This window comes from Marmota flaviventris, chromosome 17, assembly GCF_047511675.1.
Source record: "Marmota flaviventris isolate mMarFla1 chromosome 17, mMarFla1.hap1, whole genome shotgun sequence".
Lineage (NCBI taxonomy): Eukaryota > Metazoa > Chordata > Mammalia > Rodentia > Sciuridae > Marmota > Marmota flaviventris.
The window spans coordinates 54735335-54755470 of record NC_092514.1 but is presented as its reverse complement, the minus strand read 5'-3'; the positions used below and the strand labels follow the sequence as shown (position 1 = coordinate 54755470).

Below are 20136 nucleotides of genomic sequence, written 5' to 3'. Positions count from 1 at the left end.
ATAAAAATAAAAAGGGCCAGGGATGTGGCTCAGTATTTAAGTACCCCAGGTTCGATTCCCTGTACCAAGGGGGGGGGGGAAGGAATGCTCAAATAAGGATATGGTAATGAGGCAGCTTCAATAAAGATCCATGCATAGCATAACCCTGCACAAATCCTCTTGAAAATCACTCAGGAAAGGGCCCCATTAGAGCTCAATAATAACCCAGTAGGGCCTTTCCTGAGCTGGAATGAACTCTTGTGCCTTTGGCAAGCCTCATGGGAAAACAGTCTGCTTCGAAAACCATGTGGCACAAATATGCATCAGAATCACTACACAGAAGATGCTCACACTAGCCAGGCATGGTGATGCTCATCTGTAATCTCAGCGGCTCAGGAGGCTGAGGCAGGAGGATTGTGAGTTCAGCCAGTCTCAGCAACTTAGCTAGGCCCTAAGCAACTCAGAGAGACCCTGACTCAAAATAAAATATTAAAAAAAGGGCTTGGGATGTGGCTCAGTAGTTAAGAACCCCTGCATTCAATCTCTAGTACCAAAATAAATAAATAAATAAATAAAAATGCCATACTATGAGGGGTTGAAAGCAACTAAGAACATCTCATCTTCAATCATGGGAACATGGAATGGAGAGGGGAATCTTCTACACCATTATTTGCCATGTGCTTATAAGTTATGTATGTGCATGAGCCTCAACTATAGAGATGAGATAGAAGTGCATTTGTGATAGAATAAAAATGATGAGGACTTGGGGTTGGGGCTCAGTAGTAGAATGCTTGCCTAGCATGTGTGAGGCACTGGGTTTGATCCTCAGCATCACATATAAAATAAAGATCCACTGACAACTAAAAAAAATTTATAAAAAAAAGTGGTGTTGGGCCAGGAGTGGTGGTAGATAACCTGTAATTCCAGCAACTCAGGGTGAGTTACTTAATATAAAAAGTCTGTCTTTAAATAAAATATAAGAAACGAGCTGGGGATGTTGCTCAGTGATTAAGCACCCTGGTTCAATCCCTGGTGCCAAAACAAAAAAAGGTAGTTAGAAGGCATAGGTGGGGAACACAGGAAATGAAGGTGGTTTCAAGGTGGGGTAGCGGTGAAGAAGGCAGAAATGGGTAACTTTATTTTGGGCCTACTGTTTCCTTAAAGATTGCTCATCCTATGGGTTTTATGTCTCAAGTTCAACTAGTACCTAACTAGTCAAACAAATCCAACAGTCCTCACTAATATGAATGATGCCAAGTGGAAATGATATAAACCAACATCTTTATTTGCAAGAATGTACACACTACTCTTGACTGATGGCATCTGCTAGGTCCAGGTACTGCTAGCAAAGATCCCTTGTGATAAACTGCCTGCTCCAAATGGCTGCTATTTCTATACCTGATACCAAGTGAAACATTTTCTCTTGTAATGTTTTTCACACTTCACTGAAGCACTTACTCAAGAGGGAAGAAAACTTTATCAAGAAGTGCTCTCATATAAGGGCTATCAGAATTTACAGGATGCTGTTTCATCCTAACATGGGGCTGTGATTTGGGAACGAGGTGACTGGGGCTTCTGATAAGTCCTGAAAAATACAACTTCACACACAGGGTTTCATCTTGCTCAGCATGCTTCAAATGCAGCAGGGAACTTGCAGACCATTTCCAAAAATGCATCAAGGTGGTACACTGGCCCTGTAGGCAGGGAACCTGAAGACAAAGTCCAGGTGGGAAAATGAAGACAGGCAATCTGAGTGGTTCCAAGTACATACTGGTATAAACCAGAGGAACATGCCAGATCCATGAGGAAACGAGCTAGAAAGACAGTAGGAGGGATGCAGTTTAAAGTTTTGAAAAATCTTGTTGGCCAGCCTTGATAATGCCAGGGATAACTCCAAACTCCCATGGAAAAATGTGAAATTGCCCTGGGTAGAGCCCAGCCCACTGCTTACCCAAGGCAAGAAGGCACTCGGTCCCAGAGAGCTCTCTGGAATTCTCTTGCACTTCTTTTTTTTTTAAATTTTTTTAGTTGTTGATAGACCTTATTTATTTATATGTGCCGAGGAGTTGAACCCAGTGCCTCACACATGCCAGGCAAGAGCTACTGCTGAGCCTCAGCCCCAGCCCTCTCTTATGCTTCTTAAGGGAGAAGACAGCTTTGAGCAATGGCCAAAAACTTCAGAAATTTTTTAACATCTCTAGTTCAGATAAGCTCAGCACTACTCAGCTAAGATCACAGGAAGCTCCCACTCCTGCCATTTCTTGGGGGTGGGTAAGGAGTCCTAAGATGGGCAAGGGATTGAAAAACACAGACCCAAATAACATGAGATAATTTCTAAACATTTTTATTTTAAATCTCTTTTCTCCCCTCCCCAAAAAGACATGGGTCGGTACAGCAATCATAAAAAGGAGATACAAACACAAGAGTCAAATGTCTCCCGCACTGACACTTACAAAAAACTGGGAATTGTACATGGGATTTCCAAACAGGACCTGCAGCAGCTACTAATGTCCCTTTTACAAGAGTCAAACATGCCTATTAATACAGTATATACAGACACCCCATTCTGGAACTAATCTACAGGGACTTCCCAACACCCACCCCCTCTATCCCCAGAAAAATACCAAAACACACCCAAAGTGCATTTGTTTTGTTTATATCAAAACAGCTTTCCCTCTCCCCATCCCACCCTCAAACCCTCCCACCCAATTTAAGATTGGCCTGCAAGTCTATTTTAACCATTTAGTCATTTTTTTATATTTATGAAAATAAATTATACAGCAACTATTTTAATAAATTAAGCACAAAAAGGGAGAGTAAAGGAGGAAAACCAAATGGGAAGACAAAAGCCAGGCCACACTTTGGCTTGGAGGAGAGCAGGGGTGGCTTAAGAGGACAGAGTGGTTGCAGGGGTGTCTGGTGAAAAATTGGCAACCACCTGAGCCCAGAATGACACCCCTTCTTGAGTTTCTTAAAAACAACCAAAAAGTATAGCAGTGGTTGTGCCATGGGAGCACCAGTTTTGGGCACTCCAACGATCGGCCTACCCAGAGCGCAGGTGCCTTGGTCCTGCCTCTCCCTCAACGGAGCACCAGGGATGGAGTCATCAGACCAGCCTGCCCGCTCCACCTGAGCTGGTTAGGGAGCTGAGGACGCAGCTCTGAGCGCAGCTGTGTGTGCAGCACAGGATCACCCTGGGTTCTGACGAGGAGTGTCCCATTTTCCTCACACACTATCTCCAGGAGCAACTTCAATCGCAGTCCAGCTGCAACCAGACATTCATGTCTTCCCATCATGGCTGGCTGCCTTTTGCCTGCCCCTTGATGCTCCTTGGTGTTCTGGAGGAGGAGGGTAGGAGAGGGGAAGGGAGCAGTTCCAGGTACCCTCTAAAACCCTCTGAAGATGAAATGGGAGTGAAGGCATGTCACACACTTAGCATGCAGGACTGGCTTCCCGGGAGGTAGATGAGAGTGGGAAGGGGGAAGGTACAAAAAGGACAGAAAAGGAGACAGGAAGAAATTAGGTGACACCTATCAGGAAGGCCAATCAATGAAAAGGACAAAGATGATATGAAATTTGCATGTGAATAAAGGTCCTTCTCTGACAGATTAGAAAATCAACATATTAAATGCGACTTATTCCTGTTTCTTAACCGCAGTCCCCAGTCCCCAGTGCCTGTCTCTGTAGTTCAACCCCATCTCACTACCCCCAAGACTTTGTTCTCCATTTGTTCAAGCCCTCCTGTCATTTTGGGCTGAGCATGAAGCCTCCAGTGCCAAAACAGAATATGTCACAGGGACGTGCAGACTTGACCTTTGAGGTCCAATAATCCTAAAGCTATCATAGTGGGGCAATTTTTTCTTTTTTTTTTTTTTTTCTTTTTTAATAAAAAAGGTTTTACTCCCCAGGAGCAAATAAATCATTTTGAACTACTGATAAACACTGCTGCAGTGAAAAGAAAGATGGCTACATGTATGCAATAGCACAATTCAGTGTAAGAACAGCTGTGTTGACGATTAGAGATAAAAACTACTTATCCACCCCCCACCAACCCAAACCAAGAGGATTCCCATAGGGAAAACGTCTAATTCAAAAGCTCCTCCCCTATGCACAGGGGGCATGTCATTCTCTTAGAAGTGGAAAACAAATCCCAGCCTCCTCCAGTGGATATGCTTGCAACACCCCGACTGGTGACAAGACTTGGGCAAATGAAGACACACACTCACACTCAAACAGACTTGTAGACTTCCCTCCAAGAGCCACAGAGCTACATCTTGGAGCCTGGTTCTCTAAATTCCAGGCTCAAAAGCTAAGGGAGAGGAAGCAGGGAAGGGAAAGATCTCACCTTGGGGGTTTGAAAGCTCCTTCTATCCACATTTCCTGCTGAGTTAGGGTGCTTAGTAGGCTATACTCTGCTGGGGGCTCAGGGATGAGGGCTGAAAAGGCTGGCTCACCAGGCCACTTCCAGCTTTCTAGTCTCTATACCTGGATCTGGGAACTCTGACCACTCCTGACCCCCCAATCCTCCTGGGGTATACACTGGAGGAGTGTGTGCAGCTATCTCCATGTCACTCCCAAACTCAATAAGAGCCTTACACAATCAGCCCAAGTGAAAATTAGGAAAGAAGGCAGGAGGAGGAACCACAGAGGCAATTCCCTGCCAAATCTCTCTCCTCAGGGACTGGCACAGACATACACGGCTCCCACTGCAGGATGCTACATTCTCTTCATCTTCACAGGTGGGACACCAGGCCAAGGTTATTGTCAATGGTCCTAAGCTCCTTAAGGACCAGTGACAGGCATTTATCTAGCCCCCCACACCAAAGTGCCACCCTCCTACTCCTGTGCTCTCAACATAGCACACGTATTTCAAGTAATGGCAGGTTGTAGCAGTAGTTGTCACTAGCTCACATTGGCTCATACCTGTCCTAAGGAAGATTACAGCAGATCAGTCATAAATAGGTGAAAGTCACACAAGCAGGGCCTGAGGATACTAACATCAAACAACTTAGAAATCAACAGTGGGTCCCTAGAGAAGAGAGCCTTTCCCAGTTTGTGACTTTAATTTATAACAACCAGAAAGGAATGAGTTCCTTCTGTACAGTGCATTTCAATTAGTAGTGCATAGCACTGGCAAAGAGTAAAGGCCAAGTACTGGCCACTAGCCCTGCTCCTGCTCCCTCTGCTCTGCTGACTCTTTTAGCCAGCATGCGCTTGTCACTGCCCCAGATACCACCCTCATTTCTTGCCTAACTTGCTCTACACAAGGTCACCCTTATAGCTGTCAAATACCCATGCATGGTGGAGACTCTTGTGCAGTTTAGTTTTGCAGCCCAATCTATTGAAGAAGGATCAGTCTATAGTCTGAGTGTGCCTAAGCACAGATGGACCATGGACAGAGTTCAATACTTTTCCAAGGAGGACAGAGAAGGTGGGTGGTGAGGTGAGGCCATTCATAGCTGGTTTGGTTTTTTACCTGAGTGTATGAATTATCCAGTGGAAACCCCAGCACCATAGTGGGTACAGGGGCTCTGCTTCCCTCACAGGGCCTGAGCTGACAAGAATAGTGAGGTCCTGGGCAATGTACAGGCACCCTGCCAACTTTTGGCTTTGACTTCTAATCTCATCATTATAATCCCTCAGTTTCCAGACCTATCTGATGATTATGAAGTTTCAGTCCCGACCGCTGCACTGAAATAGGGTTTTTTAATGTCGTTGCTCTGAGTGGGGCTACGCACTATTCAGTACACGCCACACAGACTGCTGTTTCCTTGCTTTTGTTCATGTGTTTCTCTTCTCATGGTACTACCCCCGCCTACAACCCAAAGCCTCACTGCCACAGAGCTTTCCTAGACCATCTGGTCTCCCCCGAACTCACCCACTCTGCACGTCTTGATTCTCTGCCACAATGAGTCTCTCTCCAGTTGCTTCATGTGTGGCAGTCACCTGAAAGCTCCCTTAGGTAAGGATCATGTCTTCTACCTCTTATGTTTTCCACAGTATCTAGCCCAGAGCCACATACACTCTAATTTTTAAAAAATGACAGAAAAACAATCCCAGGCAGTTGCATATTAGCCACTTCAAAGAACATCAATGGATTCCAGACTTCAGGCTCTACAATGGAGTGACTGTTTTTATAAGATGGAGAGTGACTTTACCCTCCAGAGGCAAGACTCTGGAGGTTTAGTTGAACTCTGGGATCCCAATCTTATTTAGTTAGTTATACTTCCCTGGAGGCCAAAGAAAAAAGGTATACCACAGGACATATCAGAAGTAGGAGAGGTTTGTACTGCAAAGCTCATTTTTGGGCTCATTTCTTTATGGCCAGGTAATGATTCAAGTTTCCCCTATATTCAGCTACAAGAAGGAAGACTGGACATTCTATGCAGGGTATAAGGTCAAAGGCCAGTGCTTCCAAATGAGGCAGTCCTATAAATTACTAACACACTGGAGTCTCATCCCAAACTATCAGCAGACCATAAACCTGACAATGTGATTTATCTTGTGAGCTGAAGCAGAAATAAGCACAGGGGACCCAAGTTTGGTGGAACACTTCCTGTAGAAGAGTAATAAGACCCAACAGCCCAACTATGCTATGACATCTCAATAGCAAACCTCTCCGTAGAGTAACTGGAGGAAAGCAAACTCACAATAATTTATGATTTGACAATGATCAGGTGCAAAAAACTTAAAGACCACTGAAAAGTACTGAGTTTTTCTCCTTCCCCTTCCATATTCACCTAGAAAACAGGCAACTCTCAAATCAGCATCTGACAAGATTTCCCAAAGAATGGAGGGCAATGGAAACTGACTCAGGAAATGTCTGGGTTGCTAGAATGAATGCAGGAAAATGAAGAAGCCCTTGCTACCTCCCGTCATAGAAGTGGCACGACAATGATAAACCTAAAAACACAAGATATGATGCTCTCTTCCCCTGAACTAAGGAAATCCCATTAAGGCTGGTACATTCAAGGTTTCTTCTAAGAAGAGCACAATAGCTTTGCTTCTCACCTTCCTCCACATTCCCTCTCACTCTCTGACAGACATATGGAGGTAATGCTGACTCCTAAATCGTATATAGAGTTTTCCATGAAGAATCTGGAAGCATGCTCCATTAAACACGGAATGACTCCATGACTAGAGCTCTGAACTACTCAGGTGATGAGAAACACTACTGTCTTGACAGCTGGTGAAAGCAATAAGAATGATGTTCCCATGACTGGAGTGAAATGTACAATTACCTCAGAGGAAGGGACTAAGGAGGGTGAAGGGAGAACAGGGTTAACTTCAGGTCTTAGAGCTTAAGGAATTAAGTAAAACAAAACAAATACAGCTTCCAAGAGAGGTGATTCTGAAGTTAGGTTCCTAAACCCTAAAAAGGAAAGGATGTGGGGAGTCACTACTTCCTCTAGCAAAGGCCATTTGCCAGTTTTTATCCAACAATCTTTTCTTCCAGACTACCTGCCCTCCTTTCTCTCCTACTAAAGCTAATAATGAGAAGCAGATTCTCCTCCCTTCCAGCTTCTAATCCTGTTTGCACTTCTCTGGCTTCTCCTCCATAATGCAAGGTCCATGGTGAAGACCCTAATTCTACCTTTGGCACCAACTGAATGTGAATGGTGCCTCCTTTCCTCCCTGCCCTTCTTTGGACCTGCTCACCCTTCACACCACTTCCAAAACCCAGCTGCCTTCAAGGTGAGTTTTCCATACTGAGAAAGGCAAATATTGAAAACAAAACTTCTGAAAACAAACAGTGTTGAGACTTCTTCCAGTTTTTCAAAGAGCTCATCTAGTTCTGGGATACCATGGGTGGATATGAACAGTGGAGTCCCCAACTCAGACTCTGGTTGTGTGCTTCTTCCAAGCCCCAGGGGCTGCAGGAGAAACCATAGTCTTTGAACATAGAATCCCAAACCTTCCTATTTTTCTTTTCATGGTAGCTTCAATTGGTTCTTCAAACTGGAGCTTGGTAACCAAATGCCTAGGTGAAAAAAAAAATATATATATATATATTAGACCAGTTCAACAGAGTAGAACCCAGATAGAACAAAAGACCTAGCTGCTAGAGGTGGAGAAGCATATCTCAAAAGGAGAGTAGTCACAGAGCTTGCCTATAGTCCTAACTGCTCAGGAGGCTGAGATGGGAGACCAGTTGAACCCAGGAGTTCAAGACCAGCCTGGGCAACATAGCAAGACCCCGTCTCAAAAAAAATAAAAAAACAGAAAAAGGAAAACGAAGCCTAGATAGCCAAATGCTTCCACACATATTATATCTGGCTGAGAATGTGATAATGGCTACTGTTAAAAGGGTCTTAGAAGCCCATGACTTGATTGCCAAAATAGATGTTTTTTTTTGGATTGGGGATTGAACTCAGGAGTGCTTGACCACTGAGCCACATCCCCAGCCCTATTTTGTATTTTATTTAGAGACAGGGTCTCACTGAATTGCTTAGTGCCTTGCTGTTGCTGAGACTGGCTTTGAACTCATGATCCTCCTGCCTTCAAGATGAGTTTTCCACACTGAGAAATGATAATCTCAGAATGATAATAATCCCAGAGGCCTCCCAAGCCTCTGGGATTATAGGTATGTGCCACTGTGCCCAGCTTTTTTTTTTTTTTTTTAAACAGTGCTGGGGATCAAACTAAGAGCTTTGAGCATGCTGCTAGGAAAGTGCTCTACCACTAGGCTATATCCCCAGCCTACTAGGTTCTTTCTCTAGGTTAATAGTAGGTTTATTTGCTTTAGGTTAATCATATTTCTGGACCTCTCACTTACTTTCTGTAGGATGAATTCAGAGTCCTCCACTGCCATGAGGCCTTTCTCTGACTGAGCTCCTATTTATGTGGGTTCTTCCCAGGACATAGCACTCACAGAATTGGTGCTTTTTGCTGAAGGGTTCTACTACCCTTCAGTGGACTCCCATGTTCTAAACTACCTTCCCACCCCATTCTTGACTACAGAGCCACCACAAGGTTCTAGACATCAGAGCACTTGGATACATTTTAGGAGTTACTTCCAAAGCATACAATCTGTATAATAGAAGATATACATTATGGTTTGGATCTTTAATATCCCCCACAGGTCATGTGTTAAAAGCTTTGGTCACCAGCCTGTGGCACTATTTGAGGTGGGACCTAGAAGGAAGTTAGGTCACTGGGGGTGTGGCTTTGAAAGGTATATTGGGACTCTAACCCCTTTCTCTTTTTGCTTCCCACCACCATGAGGTAAGCAGCTTTGCTCTACCACGTACTCTCTCCATAGCTCCAAAAGCAACAGAGCCAACTAACTTTGAATGGAAACCTCTGAAATTACTTAAGTTGTTCATCTCAAATATGTTGTCAGAGTGATAGAAAGCTAACACAGTATGATAAAGGAATGTACACAGAATCCAGGATTCCTTAAAACTCTGCAGCCTCTCAGAGTCTCCATTTCTTGGTCTCTCTTTGTCATCCCTTCTCCCTATTAATCCCTGTTAGCCTGGCTCACATGCTTTCCCATAGCAGCGCAGGATCTGGGATTTCTGGAGCAAAGAGAAGACAAAGCTAGGTTGACCTCAGTCATGGCTAAAGAAAATCCATGGGGGGCTGGGGATGTGGCTCAAGCGTTAGCGCGCTCGCCTGGCATGTGCGGGGCGCTGGGTTCGATCCTCAGCACCACATAAAAATAAAATAAAGATGTTGTGTCCACTAAAAACTAAAAAATAAATATTAAAAATTCTCTCTCTCTCTTATCATATGTTTGAGACCAAGCTTAGCAATTTAATGGGACCTTCAGCTCTGAGCAAAACCCTGTCTCAAAATAATGAGAATGTAGCTCAGTGTAATATGCCCCTGGGTTCAATTCCCAATACCAAACAAACAAACAAACAAAAAGAAATAACACCCTACAGTAAGAGGAAAAACATTGTGAACTGGAAGAAAATAGAACGTGAACTCTTACTCTTAGCCAGCACCACCAGAATTAGCTCCCTGCAAGTTTGTTCCCTACTTGCCTTAACTTTTTAGTGTAACTAAAGACGAATTAGAATTCACATGCACAAACCAATATTTCAAGACATTTCATGAGAAAATAAATGAGTAGAACTCAGTGTAGCAATGATAGAATAGTCTCTTAGAAAAATGAATTCCTCAGTTAATTCATTTAATTTATTCTCTTCAGCAATTTACTTTGCAGTGGCCCAAAGAGGACTTCAAATAGAAGGCAGGATGTTTTTCCTCATCCCCATATCACACCGTGAGACTAGGTGGAGTTCTCGCTCAAGTGCGTGCCCATTACAATGAAAGGCATGTTTACATTCCCTTTGATGAAGTTTTCTTCCCCTTTGTTTTCCTGCTTTGTTTCCTACCTTGTATTGTTTGTGCAACCGCAAGGAGATAGGCAAGGCAAGTATGAGAGAAGGCTGCATTTAGCTACAACCGTGTGTCCTCCTCACTTATATTCTGTAATTAGCTGGCATGTTGCTTGGCAAATATTCTTAAAGCCTTTCATGTTTGTCTGCCTTTCTCCCAAATGGAGCATGTGCCCCCTTGGGGAGGTCATCTATCAGATTTGGTAATACTATGGGCAGATGCCTAGATCAGGGGTATCACATGGGGAACTGCCAGAGAGGGGCAGGTGTAAGGTTCAATGCATGGTAACTGTCCAAGGCTGAACATTAACACAGAGAGGTCCTACCCTTGGTGGTGACCAACAGGGGGCCCCTCGCTACGTGGAGGGTTCCATGTCTTGCTTCTGTTTGGAAATGAGCTGCGCTTCCTTTAGAGACAAGTATACCTCTTCCTGAGGATCATAATAGTAGAACTTTCGAATATAAGATATCAGAGGTCTGTTAAAAAAAAAAAAAAAAACAAGAAGGACACATACAGTGTTAATTGTACATAATGTTCTTATGAATGCTAGGTAAGCACTCTTCTACCTCTGAGCCAGCCCTGACTCCCTTACTCTTACCATTCCCACTGCACTCTTCAAAGGGCCTGCAGAGGGCCTTTTGGCTACAGTATGATAATTCTAGAATTAGGTGTTAAAATACTGCAAAGGTGAAAGGATATGCCTATAAATATTTTATGCCAATGTCTGCCTGTGTAAGCAGTCTGCAGGTATGACTGACATTTGTAATTTACCCCCCACCCCTTCCTGCCCCAATCCTATGTCCCCATTGTACTTAGGCAGTGGGAGATCCGGGATATGATCTATCCGAACGAGTTGTCGGATCCGGAATCTGCAAAGGTGCTGGAGGGATTTGACATTGCTGAATCGGGACACTGGATAGAGCAGCTGGACTGGAGTTGGTGGCAGTCCTTTAGGAATGAAAACAAAAGGAAATATTCAGAGGGAACAATGCAGCTGACCACACTTCCTCATGAAAAGAATCCAGGGAAGGGAAATGATGCTTTTTTATAGTTCATATATGTATTGTGCAAAAGTAGTTCAGTTCCAAAAGGACCATGGATTTCCATTTGCAGAAGCAGCACTCCCATATTTCACATTGAAGGGGATTTATTCTCCCTCCTGAAGGTCTCCCCAGTATCATTCCCCACCCCCCAATACTGGGAATTGAACCCAGGGGCACTGTACCCTGAGCTACATCCTCAACCTATTCTATTTTTTGAGACATGGTCTTGCTAAGTTGCCCAAGATGGCCTAGAACTTGCCATCCTCCTGCCTTAGCTTCCCATGTCTCTAGGATTACAAGCATGCACTACTGTGCCCAGCTTCCCCAGCATAACAGTTGAGTGTCTTGCTCCACAGAATAGTCCAGTGAATAATGTCAAGCTAGAGACTTTGCCTAGGGCCTAGTGCCAATCTCAGGCCTAATGATCTCGGTGAATGGCAAGGAACAAAATCCTCCCCACTGGGAACTGGAGATACTTATTCAGTATTATCTAGCAGTACCCTGGTGAGAACTTAGACTGTTCCGAAGTGCTATGGTTTGGATATGGTTTGTTCCACACCAAAGGGTCATGTGTCAGAAGCTTGGACCCTCTGTGGCAATGACAGGTAGAGTGGTAGAATCTTTAAAAGAAGGGGCCCAGTAGAAAATGATTACATCATGGGGCTCCACTCTTAGAAGGAATTGGTCTCCCAGGAGTGGGTCAGGTTTTTAGGGAATGATTATTTCCTTTAAGAACAGGCATCTTGCCGGGCATGGTAATGCATGCTTGTAATCCAAGCAGCTTGGGAGGTTGAGGCAAGAGGATTGTAAGTTCCAAGTCAGCCTCAGCAATTTAGCGAGGCCCTTACTAAAAGAGATCCTGTTTCAAAGTTAAAAACCAAAAAAAGGTGGGGGTGCTGGGGATGTGGCTCAGTGGTTAAGCACCTCTGGGTTCAATCACTGACACCAAAACAAAACAAAAAGAACAGCACCTCCCCTGAACCTCTCTTCTGCACACACTCCTGCCACTATCATGGCATCTGTTACTGCAATGCCATCTACCATGTGAGGCTTTCACCAGAGCCAAAAAGATGCACACCATAATCTTAAAACAATGAGCTAAATAAACTTTTATTTATGAATACACAGCCTCAGGTATTTTGTTACAGCCACAGAAAATAGACTAAGACAAGAGAGGTCCCCACTTAATTCCTGCTGGTAGTGGAGAGACTGGTAAGTAGAAAGCAACAACTGGGATTAAATATCACAGGCCACTTCGGCCATTTACTTCATGACAGGACAATCAATTTTAGCCAACTTTAATTCCCCACCATCACTCCCCTTTCTGCTTCTAATGAGTTAACAGAAAGAGGAAAAAAGGAGGAAGATGTTTTTAAAAGAACAGCAACAGGCTGGAGACATAGCTCGGTTGGTAGAGTGCTTGCCTAGGTTCAATCCCCAGCACCTCAAAAAAAAAAAAAAAAAAAAAAAAAAAGAGAGAGAGAGAGAGAGAGAGAGAACAACAACTCCTGTAGTATGGGCAAGTTGAAATTAGTGCTACTCAGTGCAAAAGCACTGGGTGACCAACACCAGCCAGGCCCAATGGGAGCACCACACCCTAAGCTAGCAGCAGGCACTGTGTTGGGGAATCTCAGCCTTCAGTGGGTTATACCACATAACAGACACCTCTACCCAGAATGGCAGAGACACTGAAATAGGTTCAAAGGAATTAAGAATATCTTGGTTTCAATAAACAAAGGGACCATACTAGATAAACAAGCAAACTATTGTGAGAAAGAATCAGAAATGAAAAACATTTTCTCAGTCATTGTTATATCAAAAGAAATTCCGTGGACATAACTGTTTGGAAAAGAAAATATCCAATACTACTGGGGCTTAGTTTCATACCATTTATATATTTTATTTAAAGGCATGAGAAGAAGAAAGGCTCACGACTGTCTCCCAAAAGCCTTTCTATGGTTGCTGACAACTGACATTTTCAATAAACAAAACCAACCATACTATACTATTACTAAGCAAGTAGACTTACCTTTAAAAACATTTAACTCAAAACTATACTTAAAAGCTAGGAGTGAGGCATATGCTTATAATCCTAGAGACTCAGGAGGCTGAGGCAGGAGGATTATGAATTCCAGGCCAGCATCAGCAACTTAACTTAGCAAGATCCTTTATTTTTTATTTCAAAAATAAAAAGGACTGGGGATGTAGCTGTGGTAGAGCACCATTGAGTTTAATCCATAGTAGTGAAAAAAAGAAACCAAATCTATACTTAAAGACAGAGAGCTGGGCGTAGTGGAGCACACCTGTAATCCCAATGGCTCAGGAGGCTGAGACAGGAGGATCACGAGTTCAAAGCCAGCCTCAGCAATCGTGAGGTACTAAGCAACACATTGAGACACTGTCTAAATAAAATACAAAATAGGGCTGGGGATGTGGCTCAGTGGTCAAGTGCCTCCAAGTTCAATCCATTCTACCTATGAAGAAACTGAGGCCCACTGAGCTTAGAGATCCTGCTCATGGTACAGAACCAATAAAAATGGCCTGCCTTGAACACCTGTTCTTTCTAAGGAAGAGTTAGCGGTGGTTCTGCCACAGCCCAGGGAACCTCTTGAAGGGGTTCTCCAGGACTGTCCTTAGAGAGCCTGCCCCTCTGACAGTCAGGTAGTCCAGGACAGTTATAGCACTGTTTCATGAATGTTCTAGTCTCTTCCCGATCACTCTCACCCTTTACAACTTATTTTGAAATACTTCAGCCCTTCCATCCTGATGTGGTTGGTCCTTTCCATTAAAAGAAAAAAACTCAGAGAACGAATAAGGTGGCATAAGCCTATAAATCCCAGCAATCTGGGAGGCTAAGGTAAGAGGATCATAAGTTCTTTTTTTTTTTTTTTTTTTTTTTTAAAGAGAGAGTGAGAGAGAGAATTTTAATATTTATTTTTTAGTATTTGACGGACACAACATCTTTGTTTGTATGTGGTGCTGAGAATCGAACCCTGGGCCGCACGCATGCCAGGCGAGCGAGCTACTGCTTGAGCCACATCCCCAGCCCGGATCCTAAGTTCTGACTGAGCAATTAAGCAAGCCCTAAGCAGCTTACTGAGACCCTGTTTCAAAATAAAAATAAATAAATAAATAAATAAATAAATAAATAAATAGGGCTGGAAATGTAGCTCAGTGGTAAAGCGCCCAATCCCTAGTACTCCTCCCTGCCCCCCCACCAAAAAAAAATTCATACATGAATTTCTCTTGAACATATTAAGTATCTTTAAAAAAATTATCTTGGGTTCAAATGCCTCTTTGAATTTATCCTTTTCCTCACTGGTACTATAACAAAGAGAAAGCTTTGTGGGATTGCTTATAATATTGCTAAATTCAGCATAATGTTTCAGAGATAAAAGTAATTATGTATCTAATCATTTATTCCCAAAGATACAGTGCTATACAACTTATGTTTAAAGAGATCAGGATAATAAGCAACACAAAATTATCTGATTGTTTGCTTACTTGGATTTTAATGACCACATAAACTTGCCTATTTAATTGTATTATTTTTAACCTTGAGGTTCACAAATAGCAATTTGAAACCTGTTAACCTTCTGATATTCATTGGTGTCAACCTGACCATTTTACTGTTTGCCCCCCAAATACAGCAAATGATTACTGCACTCTCATAAATCTAGAACATGTTAACAGAAGAGGTTAGAAATGTTAATAAATCTACCAGATATGTATCAAATAAAGGAGCTTTAAGCACAGTGTTTAAAAGTTCCTAAAGAGGCCAGGTATGGTAACAAATATCTGTATCAGTTTGACTTGGGAGGTTAAGGCAGGAGGATTGCAGTTCGAGGCAAGCCTGGGTAACTCAGGAAGACCTGTCTCAAAAAGGACTGGGGCTCAGTGATAAAATGCCCTAGGCTCAACTGCAGGAATGAGGAAAGAAAGAAAACAAACAAAAACAAAAGAAATGGAAAGAAATCCAAGATAAGACACCAGTGTAGCTGAAAGGTAAGAGTGAGGTGGAACACTAATCATGAGCAACTTTCCTCTGATTCTCATTTCAGGAGTCCCTGGCACAAATCCATTTTCCAGCCATGCCGCTATTTTTCTCTTCTCCCCAACAAATGCCAAGTTAAGGGCAAAAAAATATCTTCCAGGTGTGAGCACCCTAAACACCCAGGATTGTTCTGCTCCCTGAATTCCAGAATCAGATCAGGAACCACATTTGCTTCACAATCAGGGGTCTCTTCCCCTGCCCCCATTACTAGGGATTGAATCCAGGGGTACTTTACCACTGCGCTACATTCTCAATCCTTTTTACTTTTGAGACAGGGCCTCACTAAATTGTTGAGGCTGGCCTTGAACTTGCAATCTTCTTGCCTTAGCATCCCAAATAGCTGGGATTACCAGGTATGCCCACTGCACTTGGCTAGGTCCTCTTTTTCTTAGAAACATAGGATAAATTTTCTTAGAAATGTAAATATAAAGAGAATAAACTAGGGAAGCTAGGTGACCATAAATTGCCTGTAATCCCAGCAGCTTGCCAGGCTGAGGCAGGAGGATCGAAAAAGTTCAAAGCCAGCCTTAGCAAAAGTGAGGTGCTAAGCAACTCAAGTGAGACCCTGTCTCTAAATAAAATACAAAAATAGGGCTGAGGATGTGGCTCAGTGGTTGAGTGCCCCTGAGTTCAATCCTCAGTAATAAATAAACAAACAAACAAATAAAATAGATAAATAAAAAAATAAAAGGCCAAGGGTCAAAGAAGTTTCAACTAACAGTGACATATTATTAATATCCCACTCCATTGTCCAACTTAAGAAAAACTGCAATATGCCAGGTATAGCGGCACATGCCTGTAATCCCAGCAACCTAAGAGGCTAAGGCAGGAGGATGCCAGCCTCAGCAACTTAGTGAGACCCTATCTCAAAATGAAAAATAAAAAGGTCTGAGAATGTAGCTTGGCAGTAAATCCCCAGTGGGTTCAATTCTCAGTACTAAATCAAACCAAACAAACAACTGCAATATAATGAATTATTGATAATGCAAATTTCTAGGGTGTGAGAGTAGGGGTAGGAGGGAGATTCATTCTTCCTTATATAATCTTACAGAGTATTTGGCCTTTTACATCTACATGTATTTTCATATATTTTTTAAAATAAATATATAGTGGAATATCAGCCATAAAGAACAATGACTTTGGGCGGGGGTTGTGGCTCAGTGGTGGAGCACTTGCCTCACTTGTGTGAGGCATTGGGTTTGATTTTCAGCACCACATATAAATAAATCAATAAAATAAAGGTCCATCAATATCTAAAAAAAAGAACAATGACTTTATCATATTTGCAAATAAACGGATGGATATGGAGACTATCATGCTAACTGAAATAAGCCAGTTCTAAAAAGCCAAAGGTTGAATGTTTTGGATGATATGTAGAAGCTAACCCACAATAAGGGGGAAGAGTGGAAGAAGAAATACTCAGTAGATTAGACAAATGGGGATGAAGGAAAGGGAGGTGGGGACAGAAAAAGGAAAGACAGTGGAATGAATCCAAAATAATTTTCCTAATGTAAATATATAAATACATTGTGTATATCCATAAGAATAGGGTCATAATTAGAATAAAATATATTCCATTCTTGCACAATTATATCAAAATGAATTCTACTATCATGTATAAAAGAACCAATTAAAAAAAAGGAAATACATAGAAGTCAGGTGTGTTGGCACATGTGAACACATGTAATTTCAGAAACTCAAGAGGATGAGATAGGAGGATTGCAAATTCAAAGCCAATCTGAGCAACTCAGTGAGACCCTGTCTCAAAATAAAAGATAAAAAGGACTGGGAATCTAGTTCGGCGGTAAAGCATTCCTGGAAGAAAGAAAGAGAAAAAGAGAAAAAAAATACAGAGTATTTCAGATATAATATCTGAATATAATAATTCAGATATTTCTGAATTACTGAATAAGTGAATTCAGCAAAGTTGAAGGATATAATATAAATATACAAAAAGCAACTGAATTTCTATATATAAGTAAAAATTAATTAAGAAAATTCTAATTAAAATAACATAAAAATGATCAAACACTTAGGAATAAATTTACACTTGATCTTAGCCAAAGGAGCAATTTTAGGAAAAATTTAACAAAAGAAGTACAAAATTTTTCTTATGAAAAATTACAAAATATTGTTCAAAGAGTTTATAGAAAAAACATCCCATGTCCACAGATCAGAACACTTACTATTGATATCATGGCAATACTCAGCTCAAACTCTATCAAAATCTGAGGGTTTTTTTTTTTTGAAGAAATTAACAAGCTGATTCTAAATCTCACAGAGAAATGCAAGGGACCCAGGGCTGGGGATGTGGCTTCAGCGGTAGCACGCTCGCCTGGCATGCGTACAGCCCGGGTTCGATCCTTAGCACCACATACAAACAAAGATGTTGTGTCCGCCGAAAACTAAAAAATAAATATTAAAATTCTCTCTCTCTCTCTCTCTTTAAAAAAAAAAAAAAAGGAAGGAAAGAAAAAGAAATCTCGAGTAGCACTGTGCAAAGAAATACAATGCAAGTTACTTATGTCATGTTCTAGTAGATACGCCCGAATGCATATACAAACAGGTAAAATTATTAAAAAAAAGAAATGCAAGGGACCCAAAATAGCCAAAAAAATCTCAAAAAAGAAGACCAATGTTAGAGAACTCATGCTTCTTAATTTCAAAACTAAGAGCACATGTAAAAAAAAGTACATTACAAATCCCAGCAACTCAGGAAGATCGAAAGTTTGTTCAGCAATTTATCAAGGCTTTAAGCAACTTAGGGAGACCTAAGACCTTTTTGTCTCAAAAATAAATAATAAAAAAGGGTTGGGGATATGGCTCAGTAGTAAAGTCCCTCTGGGTTCAATCCCTGGTACCAAAAAGAAAAAAAAAAAATACTACAAAAACACAGTAATCAAAGACAATGTGGCGCTGGGGTTGTGGCTCAGCAGTAGAGCACTTGCCTAGCACATACAAGATGCTGGGTTCAATCCTCAGCACCACATAAAAATAAATAAATAAAATGAAGGGACTGTGTCCAACTTAAAAAAAAAAAAAGTGATACAAAGACACACAAACAGCTCAATGGAACAGAACTGAAAGTCTGTAAATAAACTTGCACATTTACAATAATTGATTTCAACAAGAATGGTAAGATTATTCAATGGGGAAAGAACTGTCTTTTCTTTTTTTTTTTTTTTTTAAAGAGAGAGAGAGAGAACTATTTATTATTTACTTTTTGGCGGACACAACATTTTTGTTTATTATGTGGTGCTGAGGATCGAACCCGGGCCGCACGCATGCCAGGCGAGCGCGCTACCGCTTGAGCCACATCCCCAGCCCCAAGAACTGTCTTTTCAATAAATGGTCAAATGGTGCTAGGAAAATTTTATGTTCACATGAAAAAAAAATGAGGTGGGATCTCCTCCTCACACTATACACAAAATTAACTCAGGATGGATCATAAACTTAATTTAACAGCTAAAACTATAGGTATTTTAGAAGAAAAATTAGGCATTAATCTCCATTACTTTGGGTTTAGGTAAAACATAGTCATCCCTTGGTATGCAGAGGGAATTGGTTCCAGGACCTCTGTGGACAACAGATCCGCAAATGCTCAAGTTCCTTACATAAATGGCCTATTTGCATAAACCTATGCACATCCTTCTGCTGTATACTTTCAATCATGTATATAATACACAAACACATATATACATATTTTAATCATCTCTAGATTACTTATAATACCTAATACAATGTAAATGCCATTATACAGTTGCTGTATTGTATTGATTAGGGAACAATGACATGAAAAAAAAGTATACATGTTTAAAACAGAATTTTTTTTCTTTTTGAGTTCTCTATCACTGGACTACATCTAAGTTTTTTTTGTTTGTTTGTTTTTGAGAGAGAGAGAGAGAGAATTTTAATATTTAGTTTTTACTTTTCGGCAGATACAACATCTTTGTTTGTATGTGGTGCTGAGGATCAAACCCGGGCCACACGCATGCCAGGTGAGAGCGCTATCGCTTGAGCCACATCCCCAGCCCACATATAAGTCTTATTTATTTTTAATTTTTAAAACAAAAAGTTGCCCAAGAGGGCCTCAAACTTGCAATTTTCCTGCCTCAGTCTCCTGATTAGTTAAGATACAGGTATGTGCCACCATGCCCAGCAATTTTTTTAAAAAAATGTTTGATCTGAAGTTCGTTGAATCCACTGATGCAAAACCTGTGGATATAGAGAGATGACTATAACAAACAACAACAACAAAAGAATAATTGAAAAGTAGGTGTTGGGAAAAGGTATAACGGCAGCCACACCCCCAAAATCCCAACGTGGCGCCTGAGGTGCTTCTCTTCCTGTGTCTCCATTTCCCTCCGGCGCCAAAAACTCCCGCTGGCGCCAATACTCAACTCCCGCCAGCGGGAAACCTTAGCCCCAATTAGAACTAATTTCGTGGGCTCCAGAACTGACATCTGGAAGAACTTACCAATAAAAGGGTGACCCATCATTTACCTAAGCCCTGCCACCTCTCCTTAGATCTATATAAGCCCACAGCCTTTTGTAATAAAGTGGAACTTCTCCTGTGATTTGTCTCGCGTCGCATCTTCTTTCAGTAGGGACTCACTGAATCAAAATATTGTTTTTCAAAGTATAGAAAGTAAAAAGACAACCCACAGAATGGGAGGAAATATTTGCAACTCGTTCTTTTTTTTTTTTTTT

The 20136-nt window shown here is 41.7% G+C and overlaps 1 protein-coding gene across 3 annotated transcripts in view; it reads right to left on the bottom strand.

The window, feature by feature from the left end:
• Nucleotides 1-2307: 2307 nt before the first annotated feature.
• Nucleotides 2308-20136, bottom strand: part of Socs7 (suppressor of cytokine signaling 7) — a 42618-nt gene continuing 24789 nt past the window's right edge. For all 3 annotated transcript variants that reach the window (XM_027924748.2, XM_071602926.1, XM_027924747.2), the window contains 3 exons: nt 11142-11277; nt 10655-10805; nt 2308-7960 (listed from right to left, as the gene is read on the bottom strand). In XM_027924748.2, coding sequence (XP_027780549.1) covers nt 10685-10805; nt 11142-11277 — 257 coding nt within the window. In that variant the 3' untranslated portion in view covers nt 2308-7960; nt 10655-10684. The remainder of the gene's footprint in view (nt 7961-10654; nt 10806-11141; nt 11278-20136) is intronic.